Raw genomic sequence first — 13,458 nt, 5'->3', positions numbered from 1 at the left:
ATCTTTTAGTGTTACGGGAGCAAAGAGGTGCCTCGGACCAAATTCTAATAAGCAGCTCGCAAACTCATCGTTTCAGGTGCGAAAAAGCTAAAAGCTGTAAATATTCATTTTATTAGGTTTTCCTGGTTACAATTCCAACTATTAACTTACATTTATCGGTATTCGGCATGTGAGCAATGTTAACTTAGTTTTAGCCTCTATGCTCTCCCCTTTTACAATCTGTGATATAATTATAGGTTAGGTTTAGTTCAAGTAGATTTAAGAAACAACTTACTGTGATACAATTAGTTTAGATTAAGTTCAATTTGTTCCAACTTTTCGACATTAACTTCAAATGCAAATATACTATAGATTTAAGTAGTAATTAATTATGTAGTTCTGATACGTGCGTGCCTAACGCACATTGCACGTTATTCTTCCACAAACAACAACTTGCATGTCTGTTTAACGTTTTCATTGACACTTGGCAATAGATATGGTGACAGCTCGGAGTCAACCGATTGAAGTGACACAACTGACCAGTGCTGGCAGCAACAACTATTTATGATCTTTTTTTTCCTTTTAAATTCTCACTCATTCATTACTGATCTGCTGCAATTTGCTTTTTTTTCTCCAAATATTCCGATCGTTAATATCAGAATAACATACTTATTTTAAAAACAATACATGGAAAATAACTTTGATTTCATATCATTTTGCTAATTTTGACGATTTTCATTGTGCTTTGAGAGATTAAAAAAAAACAATTTTTTCTCTATTGTGCTATAAATATGGCGTGGGCAACTCTATGACGGCGTAGGTTTTTTTCATATTAAAAATGTATTAGTACATCTATCAGGACGTACACCTAACAATTTTTTTTTTGAGATCCTATTAAATTTAAAATATTGAAAAATCTGTGAAAACTGTTTCATCATATTTGGAAAATTAGGGGCCTTCCTTAGCCGAGTGGTTGGGATCCGCGCTAAGCCATGCTGAAGATGTCTGGATACGATTCCTGGTCGGTTCAGTATCTTTTCGTAATGGAAATTTCCTTGACTTCCTTAGTCGTGTGAAATACAATTATTTAGGTAGCTTTTTTATTATCACAACATTGTACAATATTAATCGAACGAGGTACAGAAAACCGATTGCAATTTCATTGATAAATTAAAAAGATCCTCTTTATAAAATTAACAGTCCTTATCAAGATGCTAAAGGACAAAATGCTAAAGTATAAGATCCTACAGAATTGAAAAAAAGTGTGTAACAAACAATTAATACAACAGTTGTGAACAATATGAATCCGAACAATTGTAAAATAATGGGATTGAATGTTCGACTGCTTATGACAGCTTAATTTTTACTACGTATACGAGCATTTTTCTCTACCTTCAATAGCCTCAAATAAAGAAGCAATCTTGCTGAATCATGCAATTGTGTTTCGGGTAACAATTACTTACTTTTCATGTGCTAATATGTACTTCCTCTCGATACTAGAATCTCATACTGACACTCTCTCAAGCTTGAAAACCCTCCTTCGAACACTCCAGATGATAAGTGTATCCTTCTGTAACCTGTGCAGTGCACCTTCACCTTCCCTGTACCAAATCATCATCCACTTCACCACCGTCACAAGCAGATGCATCCTCTTCAGGCCATCAAAAACAATTTGATCCACTTTAGCACCTACTACCCATTCAATTTGCCTGCACACCGAAGGAGCCTATCGGGCATCACCAGACATCCAAAAATTAACAATATCCACTTTCAAAGAGAAATTTCACACCTCTCAGCAACAATTTCTCCACTAGCGGATAATATCCACACTGTATTCTGTACTTCAGGAACGAAAAACAACGTACATATCTGCTCGAAGCAGATCCACCGTCTCCCGTGTTACCGTCAGAAGCTTTTCCACTCACTTCGTACGCGATTTGTGTAAAGGCCCACCCACCGGACAGAAGCAGAGCACAAAACTTTATGGGGTCGTTTTTTTCGCCGGATTTTTCCGCCACTACGGCTGCTTCTGGACGCCAAATTTGCGACCGAACCGAGCACGCGACCGACTTTATCTGCGATGGGGATCCAACGTTGGCTCTGGCAGGTTGCTTTCGGGAGTTGCTGGCGCCAAGTTCTCGTGCTCGGCTGTGTTGTGCGTCGTGACACGACGAGCTGGTATCACGCTATGCCCAAAGAGGGTTATTATGTAACTGTTATGTGAGGTACCTCGGGGCAAGATAAATTATTCAATTAATTTCCAGATACGAATATTTTTCAAATTTTACGGCTTAGTCACCTTACGGCAGCAAGTTTGCTGACGTTTGTTACGGAATATTAAAAACGTTTGTGGAAAAAATAAAAGAACTATAAAACGCATTTACGATTTTTTTTTGTATTTTAGTAGGGTGACCAGTTGATGAGTTGATGTATCCAGCAAACTTGTTTCAATTACATTAATTTATTACTATGTCAAACACACCATATTTGAAAATCGTCAAATAAAAAAGTTGAAATTTGTAGCGCCACATGTGGCGGGATTCCAAGCCAAACGTTCTGGTTACCCATTTGCGTCATTTTATTTGAAAAAAATCATCCCAAGACACCATATCAATAAAAGCACGATTGAAAAAGCTACAGAAAAAAGTTCACGATTTTGGGCATTTGTCCTACTGTGCTATTGGTCGAAAATGTAATAAGAAATGTTCTAGGGAAATGTAAAGAGTAAGCTGGGGCACAAGTTTGTTCTTAGTGGAATTATCAATATTTCCAGAAAAGATTAAACAGTTGGAAAGAAATAAAAACCACACAGTAAAACTCCAACATATTGGCTACAATTTTGCTAAACAAGCTTGTGTCAAAATGGGTAAATACATTTTTAGGTATAACTATCTACTATTGCCTCAACCCCTAACGCCCAGTGATCTATTTTGAGATCAGAAGCCTCGGACGCCCAATGATCTGCGCTTGGAAAATCAAAGTTTGGCTTCGTTTTATAATCAACTTAAATGGTTTCCAAATCAGAGATTCCTGATTGGAGAAGACGGGGTAAAAGAGCCCGCCGAGGTAAGACGGACCACCTTCAGTTTGGCATGAAAACGGCGGTTTTCTTGAAAATTTACCAAGGACTTTGCTTAAACACAATATTTTTATTTTTGTCATTCCGAAGCTTTAAGGGGGTTATTTACATAAAATTTTTGATAATAAACATTAAAAAACAAAGTTTTTGCTCGTCGCTATTGAATGTGACCTAAATTTGATAGATGCTCATTTTAGGATTTCGAAAGGGAAATTTTTGAAAAACGCAGCAAATCACCCGTCCATGCATTCACAGAAATGTGAAATATGCTTCAGTGAAGTATAATATGAATTGAAAATGTTTAACTTTGAAATAAGGCTCTAGTTGTAAAAACCGCCCACTTCACTATGGGCCAGGGACGCAATCAGGCGGAACAAAATCAATAACTCGGTAACAAAGCGTTTCCGGCATTTGGTGTCTTCGGCATAGTTTTTTCGTAGCAACGAGGACCATCTACTAACATAAACCGATAGTTCGAATGGTCTGCATAGGTGGCGCCACATTCAAACTTTTTACTGTGTCTAGAGACTCGACATCTTCGGCAAAGTTGTTCATTTAGATAAAATAAAAAAAAACTCTTCCGAAGACGTCAAAATTCCACAGCCTACTATTTTCGAGTTATTGGCAAAATAAGATCAAATTAGTGAAAAAAAACAACGATTTTTTCACCGAATTTGACATTTTTTCTAAGAACCATGTTACATAATAATTTTTGCTGATGAATAAATAACAAACACAGGTTCTGGTGAAAAAAAATTTAATAATACGACGCATAAAAATTGAGGAATAATGAAAAAACTTGAGAAATAAAGCAATTTTTGAACCCTAATATCTTCAAACGCGCGAAAAATCGCAAGCTCAAATTTTCAGGAAACATAGAACAAAAAATAAATATATCAAAAAACACCAAAATATACCTCTCTGAAATCTTGAAATTCGTTTCATCCAGTATTGTTCTATGTTGCCTGAAAATCTGAGCTTGCGATTTTTTGCGCTTTTGAAGACATTAAGGTTCAAAAAGTGCTATACTTTGCAAGTTTTTTTCATTATTTCTTAAATTTTAAGCGTCGTGTTTTTAAAATTTTCCACCAGAGCTTCCATCAGCAAAAAGTGTAATATGACATAGTTCTTAAGAAAAATGACAAATTCGGTGAAAAAAATCGTTTTTTACTAATTTGGTCTTATTTTGCCAATAACTCGAAGACAGTAGGCTATGGATTTTTGACGTCTTCTAGAGAGTTGTTTATTTTATCAAAATGAGCAACTTTGCCGAACATGTCAAGTCTCTAGAATGTCACAGTAAAAAGTTAGATTGTGGCGCCACCTATGCGGACGATTTACGAACTATCCGTTTATGTCAGTAGATGGTCCTCGTTGTTACAAAAAACTTTGCCGAAGGTACCAAATGACGGAAGCGCTTCGTTACCGAGTAATTGATTTTGTCCCGCCCATAGTGCACTGTTGATGGGGTAAGACCGCCACCCCTAATTTATACCAAATAAAATGCATAAAAGATTTTATTATTTAGTTACAACTTCGTTGTACATTACTTTTATAGTAAAATGAAATCAATTTTGTTAAAAATGTATGCCAAATCCGCATATTTTTCCAAAATATGGGTGTCTCGAGGTGATGGTAGGTATATATTTAAGGTTTTAGAATTTATTATTCTGAGATTCAAGTGTGAATTCTGAGATCAGAATGGATCCGGAGATTCCAATGTGGATTCTGGGATTGTAGAAAGGATTTTATAATTTCAGTGTGGATCTTGGGATTGGATTGTGGATCACATCCTGAGTTTCTAGAGTGCATCTTGGGAATCTAGTTTGGATCCTAAAATTCCATTGTTGACCCTGAGTCTTCGATGTGGATCCTGTGATTTCAGAGTGGATTTTTTGATTCTAATGAGGATCCTAGCATTGTAATGTGGATCATAGTATTTTAGTGTGGATCCTGGTATTTCAGAGTGGATCCTTCGATTCCATTATAAATCTTGGAATTGTGGTGTAGGTTGTAGGAATTCAATGTGGATCCAGGAATTGTAACGTGGATAGCAGAATTTTAGTGTGGAAGTTAGGATTTCAATGTGGATTCTAGGGATATGGTGTAAATCCTGGAGCTCCAGTGTGGATCCTGAAACTCCAATGTGATTGCAGGATTTCAATGTGGTTCTTGAGATACCAACCAGAACTTCAGCGTGGATTCTGGAATATCAGTGTGGATTCCAGTGTAAACCATGGAATTGTAATGTAGATCGTAGGTTTTCAGAGTGGATACGGCGACTGTGGTGTGGATCGTAAGGTGACAGTGTGAACTTTGGCATTCCAGTGTAATTCCTTGGATGCCAGTGTGGGTTCTAGAAGTCCAGTGTGGATGCTGGTATTCCAGTGTAAATTCTCGTGTTCAAGTGTAAACCTGGTATTTCTGTGTGGATTCCAGTGTGGATGCTGGGATTTCAGTGTAGATTCTTGGATTCCAGTGTGAATACTGATATTCGAGTGTGGATCCTAGGATTTCAGTAAGGCTCCTGGGAATCCAGTAAGGATTCTGGGATTCCAGTGAGGATGTTTGTATTCCAGTGTGGACCCTGGTATTTCAGTGCGGATTCTGGGATTTCAGTGTGGATCCTCCTGTTTCAGTGTGAATCCTGGTATTCAATATTAATCCTGGAATTTCAGTTTGTATGTTGGGATTCTAGAGTGGATGCTGGGATTTCAGTCAGGAACCAGGGATTGCAGTGGGGATCCATTGTGCATCATCTAACTCCAGTGTGGATCCTTGGACTCCAGTGTGGATCCAGGGATTTTAGTGAGGATCCTAGAATTTCAGTATGTATCCTAGGATTCCAATGTAGATTCTGGAATTAAAGGGTGGATGCTGGTGTTTCAGTGTGTTTAGTTCCTGGGGTTCCAATCATATTCCGAACACTCGAATTTTGTATGGCGAATTGGTTGAAATGTTTCGCTGAAATATGTCACCAAATAACAAAGAAATGGCAATCAATTACAATTCAATTTAGACGTCTCCAATATAATTTATACCACGGGAGTAGTAATGATTCTCTAGTTTGGGGCCAGTAGAACAAGCTCAGATAAATTTATTTGCGAAATTTTTCATTTGAATACGATTTATTCGTGCTGTTCGGAATTTGAATCCAGGTGTTCGGAATATGAGACAGAGTTTGTTCGGCATTTGAATCAAAATATTGTTCCATACTTTTACGTAAAAACAATACTAGAACTAATTAAATCAACGTTATTATCGGTATACTCAACATCTAACAGTTAGACGTTGCCAAGAAATTAAAATTTACACAAATATCAGCTAATTTATGCCAATCAGATGCATTAGATGTCACTGTTGACCTTAAGTGTTCGGAATATGAGTCAAAACGGTATACATTTTGTGGGAATTTGGTGGATAATCTTTGGGAATCCTGTTAGATTCCAATTGGAATTCTGTGGGAAACGTTTTTTTGTCTAAAAACAACAAATAGCCATAAGTTTTCCAAATTTCAATCGACTTTTTAATTAATTTAAAGACACCTGCACGTTAATGCTTCCAGTGGGCGTTTTGCCCTTTGAAGGAAGCACCACACTAGACAACGGACTAGCATGCAACGCCCAGTAGTACAGTCGGAGAACATTGCTCACGAATAGTTCTACGGCCTGCAGCGGGAATCGAACCCACACTCCTTAGCACGATGCGGCTAAATGCCTGGTGACACTAACCGCACGGCTACGGAGCCCACTTCTGTAATATTTGAAGTGAAAGTTTCTTACTTGAATAGCATTCGAACCACCATGACATTTATAACATTTGTTTTGAATTGAGTTAGAAATCTTAAAAAGAAACTCTTGTCCAACTTTACGATTTTTTAGTTAGTTACAAAATTTGGGATGAAGTCTTAGAGGGAATGGGACACACTAACTTATGTTCATTTGACGTTTTTATATAGAATATCCAATGTTGATACATTAGAACAAACTTCTTGTGAAAGAAAATCTTGAGGTACATGAAACTTGCATAATAACCCCCCTTGGACATAGCGTGACGAGAGAGGGAGACCCCAAAATGGGAGCACACAGCGTACTTGCCCCCAAAGCGTAGTATATGTGTGCATGTAGTAAGGAAGCACAGACAGAGGAGCATGACTCGATTATGAGAGAGAAAGTGAAACGTCGCACGCAAGCCTCCTACCAATCCCTCAGGAACGGAGCCTTTGCCTCCCAGGGGGAGAGTTTTCTTACGTATGTAGATAGTTGTTGGTTTTTGATTCTAGGGCACTATATCTACTACGCTTATCCGTCATGGCACCCACTATCCTTTCCCGCCGTCGTCCTTTTTCCCATTGTGTGTGCACTGTGCTCTGTGGTGTCTGTGGCCTACTTCAAACTCTCTCCCGGTTCGTTGGCAGTGGTACTCACTCGGACAGGGCTGGTAGCGACTGACCTCAAGACTGAAAAAAGAGACATAACATGAACTACTTAGGGATCAAAAAGAGACCAAACAGGCAACCAAAATAGACCAAACAGTAACAAAGAAAACAAGCAGAAACAAAACGAATTCAAATAAATTTGCTCATAATTTTCTCCATGAATTTCATTAGAAATTGATTGCAATTTGCACAAGTTTTCTTCAAATTCGGATTAGTATTTCCGAAGTTTTCAGAAGTTCACTTATTGATTCTTTTTCAGACTTCTTAAAAATGCCTATAAGTCCTCCTGGAATGTAATCATGTAATGATTTCTCCATCGATTTCCCCCAAAATTTTCACTTGAGACATTCTTAAGAATTCAACCAATATATTGCCCAGAAAATCGAGACTTCTTAGGGACTTACATAAAATGGTAACCAATCCTAAAAAAAACTGTTACCAACCCTGCACTCGGGATTGCACATTGCATACACACTAGCGCTCCATCTAGTCCTCGCCTTCGGCGGAAACCTGTGAAAGGAGCGCAAAAATGTGAAACAATTCTCCACTGCACACAATGTTGGGACAAATATTTTTCCAGACAAATGAACGGCGGTAACGATATGTGGCAGCCGCGTTGAACGTTGAACTTCCAACATACACAGTTTTCAGACGTGTGCGGTGGTGGGTTTTGTTGCCGTGGGAAGTTTACCTCCCACGGTTGTATCCAAGTAAATCATCTGAGCTAAATAACCACCCGTTGGCGGCGGCGGCGATATTACAATTTCAGAAGCGGCTACATTACAGATGCATTCTCGAGGATGGGTCGCATGAATATGAAAACTTTAAGATGATGGAAAAAGTTATTTACTCAACAAAATAGTATGATTGTACGGAGGTGTTGGATATTTGTGTACACAATTATTGTACACAACGTAGTTCAGTAATAAAAGTTCAATTATTTGTTTATATTTGCGTCAGTACAATGTATTATTTGCAATCATTTCTAACAAAGTCCAAGTCTTTTAGAAGTCTACTAACAATCCACTGACCTCCTTCACCCAATCACGAACGGCCGCTAGTCGAGAGTATACTCCCGGATATCCTGCTTGAGCACATCCCTTACCCCAGGATACCACTCCGAACAGAGTGCTGTCATCAACAAGTGGACCTCCGGAATCACCCTGGCAAGCGTCTTTATCGCCCTCTTTGAATCCAGCGCACACCATCCGATCGGTAACTCCTACAATGCCCAAATAGGCCTTGTGACATTCCGATACTGCCGGAACATAGGCAGCCCGGAGAACTTTAGTCGATTCAGATGGATTCTGAGTATTAACCCCAGCCTGAAACCAGCAGACAAGTTCCTTCGTTGACCGGAGCATCCTTCTGAGGCAACCGGAGCGCAGCTATCGGAGAACGTTACTGTCTCTTCCAGCTCCAGCAGCGCAAAATCGTAGTCAATGGTATCTGCATCGTATTTCGGATGGCGGTTGACCTTCTTAACCTTAATCAGTTGACCATCAGAAGCATGGAGGCTAAACCACTCGCACCTGAATGTTTGTTTGCCCAGAGGATGCACAATGTCCAGCAGTCATCATCCAGCGTTCGGATAGTAGCGATCCTCCGCAGAAGTGGGAAGATCCAACCTTGCTCAACGACACTTGGAAGGGAACTTCCTCAACGGGTACTTCCAACTACACGGCTACTGGATTGAAAGGCATTCCACCATGGTCGCAAAGGGTGCGAACCACCGGTTGAATTACCCAAGGAACATGCGAAAAAAGTTGCTGTGAGCAGGATTATGATGCGAACCATTGTTGATTGCGAACTTGCTTGAAAAACGAAATGAGTGGAACATCGGGTAGGTTTATATATTAGAAAATTTCAAGTACTGTAGATTATCAGAGATATTGCTGATAACGAACCAATCCGGAAAACCTGGTGGGGACAGTTTTTAAACTCAAGAATAGAAGGGTTCGAGCACAGTGGGAATAAATAAATCGAGAACAAACCCAAATGCAAATGCAAATGATTTATAAGTATTTCAAACATATTTCATTGTATACATCGTCTTCAATAGACTGCACAGATTGCAACTTAAACACTTAGATAAAGGACAAGTCTGCTCCAAAGATGTTCCGTGAGAAACATTCCTCGCGACAAGTTTCAAGTCTGACACGGAAATCAAACAAACCTATTAACCGGGAATTTTTATAAAGATAACCACAGAAATTACCTCAGATATTTCATCTGGAGACATTTCAAAGATTCTTCCAGATTTTTTTTTTCCATCCCTAAGAATTTATACAATGATTCTTCCATCGATTTTCCTAGGACTCGCTTCAGGATTCCCGTTTAGAACATCTTCAAGAATTCAATCAGGAATTTCACTGTTTTTCATGCCGTCAATACGTCATAAAACGATCTACTTACCTGCACAGAATTATGTGTATCGTAAGAGCTCATTACGCATCTGAATTCATTTATGTAATGATTCATAAAATAAAGCTTGGAGAGAAATTGAGAGTATCTTTCACTTATCGCTCTTTGTAACAATCATGATCCGCAGCACATCATGAGAGTCTGTGTATCGTCTACTTCTACAGCTTAAATCATATCGGGAGGATAACAGTGCATGATAAAACCCATCTAAACAAGCTCCAAATCTGAGGGGCACTATTCCTACAGAATGCTCGGGAATTGTTTATCATGCCAGTAAAGAAAAACACCTATCCTCAATGGTAAATTGGGTCTTGCCGATCATGGACCGAAACTGATGCGATGTTTTTCTTCGCTTGCTTTGATCGTGATTCGAAATCAATTAAAACGTATTGGCACGGTAAATGGGTGGGTATGGCGTACCATTGATACCTCGCGTACCTGCAGGAATAAAATAGACCCCTTTGTGTGGTCCTTAGCCTCTTGCCCAGCAACTCCTATCCCTACTTCCTTGTGGTACTGGCTACAACTAATTGATTTCGCCGCCTCCAAGAATATGGCTTTTCGTAGAACCTACTTCTAGCACAGCCTTCCATACCGATACACCAGGAGATCATCACAGCAGACAGAATCACAAATCGACTATGTTCTGATTAATAGACGGCACTTCTCCGACATTATCGACATCAGGACCTATCATGGCGCTAACATCTACTCTGACCACTATCTGGTGATGGTTGAACTGCGCCCAAAACCTTCCGTCATTAACAACGTACGGTACCGACGGCCGCCCCGGTATGATCTAGAGCGGCTTAAGCAACCGGATGTCTCCAATGCGTGCACCTCGAGGCTGCATTACCGGAAGAGAGTTAGCTGGATGAAGCCCCTCTTGAGGACTGCTGGAGAACAGTGAAAGCAGCCATCAACAATGCAGCTGAGAGCAACGTCAGGTAAGTGGGACAGAGTCGACGGAATGATTGGTTCGACGAGGAATGTAGACAGATTGTGGAGAAGAAGAATGCAGCGCGGGCAGTCATGCTACAGCAAGGGACCCGACAGAACGTGGAATGTTATAGACGGAAGCGGCAACAGCAGACCCGCCTCTTTCGGGAGAAAAAACACCGCCTGGGGGAGACGGAGTGCGAGGAGATGGAACAACTGTGCCGGTCTCAAGAAACACGTCAGTTCTATCAGAAGCTCAACGCATCCCGCAACGGCTTCGTGCCGCGAGCCGAGATGTGCAGGGATAAGGATAAGAGCCTTTTGTCGGACGAGCGTGAGGTGATCGAAAGGTGGAAGCAGCACTTTGACGAACATCTGAACGGCGCTGAGAGCACAGGCAATTAAAAACGGGTATGCCAATTGCGGGGTAAGCATGCAGCGAATGACACTAGACAATGTACGAAAATAAAACGTCAAATTGAAGCTGATCGAGATAGACAGAATTCGTATTCGCAGGGGCCTACAGACTGATTTCTCCTCCAAATGCAGGATCTACAATGGTTCCTGCAATTCAATCTCAATCTACTCTACAAGCATCATTGGATCTTCAAGTGCCATCAACCTGCTGCGGTCCTGCTAGTAGTGGAAGTAAGCAACCATCTGTTACTGGTTCTGTCACACGAACCAAACGTACGAAGCGAGCATCAACAGGGCATATTTCTGAGGACGGCCTCCCATGTTTAGAGCTGCACGTGAGGAGCAAGTATGTACGGCTATAAAAAAGGGTTAAATACCAACAACGTCATGGAAATGATTCGTGAGCTGCAGGATTCGAGTAATAATATTATTGATCTATATTTGCTTCAATACAATTTATTATTTCAAATCATTTCATTTAAGACATGCAGTTCATTAACAATGTCTTCTTACAAACCACTGACCTCCTTCACCCAATCACGAACGGATGCCACTCGAGCATACACTCCCGGATATCCAGCTTCAGCACAGCCATAACCCCAGGATACCACTCCGACCAGAGTGTTGTCATGAACAAGAGGGCCACCGGAATCACCCTGGCAAGAGTCCTTGCCACCTTCCTTGAATCCAGCGCAGACCATCCGATCGGTAACTCCTCCAAAGCTCAAGTAAGCCTTGTGGCATTCCTTTTGCGACACTGCCGGCACGTAGGCAGCCCGGAGAACTTCACTCGATTCAGCTGGGTTCTGAGTATTACCCCAGCCGGAAACCTGCAGACAAGTTCCTTCGTTGACAGGAGCGTCCTTCTGAGGCAATTTAACCGGTGCGCAGCTATCGGAGAATGTTACCGTCTCTTCCAGCTCCAGCAGCGCAAAATCGTAGTCGGTGGTAACTTCATCGTATTTCGGATGGCGGTTGACCTTCTTAACCTTAAACAGTTGACCACCGGAGGCATGCTGGCTAGAACCGATTCGCACCTGAAGATTTGTTTGACCAGAGGATGCACAGTGGCCAGCAGTCATCACCCAGCGTTCGGAAAGTAGCGATCCTCCGCAGAAATGGGAAGATCCAACCCGGCTCAACGACACTTGGAAGGGAACTTCCTCAACGGGCACTTCAAAGCCACCAACTATGCGGCCACTGGAGCGCAGAGCGTTCCACCATGGTCGTAAAGGGTGCGAACCACCGGTTGAAGCACCCAAGGCGCAGGCGAAGAAAGTTGCTGTGAGCAGAAGAATGATGCGAACCATTGTTGATTGCGAACTTGTTTGAACTACGGAATGAGTGGAACGACGGATGGGTTTATATAGTAAAATTTCAAGTGCTGTAGATTATCTGAGATACTGCTGATAACGAACCAACCTGGAAAACCTGGTCGAGACAATTTTGAAGCTTAAGATTAAAGGGCTCAAGCACAGTGGGGATAAATACACTTGAGAAACTTTTTAAATTTATTTTACGTTGAATACCACAAAATGGGCGAAATAAACATTTCCCCAAGAATATTTTTAAAACTTTTGTTTTGGGAATTCTTCGTGCCATTACGTCTAGTATTACTGCTTGTATTACGGTATGTATATTTTTATGAGGTCTCTCATGAATTTCATCAGAAACTTATTCTGGCATTTTCTCAAAGTTTTTTTTTAGATATCACTCATAAAAAGTCCTCAGGAGTTCATTGTGCGATTTTTTACGAACTTCAAAAGGAAATAAAAAACGTTGTCAAATTCGCGAAAAATAAACGTATTTTCGATTTTTCGGCAGTTGAAATCAAATTGAAAGCAAATAGGATTGAATTTTACTAAAATATATAAAAAAAATCAAATGAGGCAGATTTATCGCGGAGATGGGTTATTGTGAATAAAGGTACAAAAACAGCGAATTTTTGAAACTTTGGACGGTTATATCTCAGAAGGAGTACTATATAAAATTATACTTTCTAGCTTTGCACCAGAGAAAGGACCAACATAGTACACACCGGTTAGTTGGGAATTTGACCTCATGATGGCGCTAGCTTAGAAAATGTTACTATACGGCGCTCATATATTTGTTATGACGTTCTATATCTCAAGATACCGAGTATTTCTTCTTTTTTTTCTTCTTGGCATTAACGTCCCCACAG

At 40.4% G+C, this 13,458-nt stretch overlaps 2 protein-coding genes and 1 pseudogene across 17 annotated transcripts in view; all 3 read right to left on the bottom strand.

The window, feature by feature from the left end:
- LOC5575687 (beta-arrestin-1) overlaps nucleotides 1-13,458 on the bottom strand; it is a 281,251-nt gene that overhangs the window by 125,673 nt on the left and 142,120 nt on the right. Inside the window, exon 1 of one of the 16 annotated variants that reach the window (XM_021852263.1) lies at nucleotides 1,905-2,042. The exons of 10 other annotated variants lie outside the window; for them this stretch is intronic. The gene's annotated coding sequence lies outside the window, so the exon portion shown is untranslated. 5 more of the 16 variants (XM_021852270.1, XM_021852268.1, XM_021852265.1 and 2 more) reach the window with 5 other exon arrangements.
- On the bottom strand, nucleotides 7,693-9,522 carry LOC110678825 (annotated as a pseudogene).
- Nucleotides 11,710-12,637, bottom strand: LOC5578510 (trypsin 5G1). The gene has a single exon (XM_001663845.2). It carries the CDS (start codon nucleotides 12,584-12,586, stop codon nucleotides 11,786-11,788), a length of 801 nt encoding a protein of 266 aa, XP_001663895.2. The 5' UTR covers nucleotides 12,587-12,637; the 3' UTR covers nucleotides 11,710-11,785.

The sequence above is a fragment of the Aedes aegypti genome, chromosome 3 (genome assembly GCF_002204515.2).
Source record: "Aedes aegypti strain LVP_AGWG chromosome 3, AaegL5.0 Primary Assembly, whole genome shotgun sequence".
Classification (NCBI taxonomy): domain Eukaryota; kingdom Metazoa; phylum Arthropoda; class Insecta; order Diptera; family Culicidae; genus Aedes; species Aedes aegypti.
This window is presented reverse-complemented; position numbering and strand designations above follow the sequence as displayed.

What these genes read in the sequence shown, in the direction of transcription:
- LOC5578510 (XM_001663845.2), bottom strand. Translation starts at nt 12,586, where the DNA reads ATGGTTCGCATCATTCTTCTGCTCACAGCAACTTTCTTCGCCTGCGCC.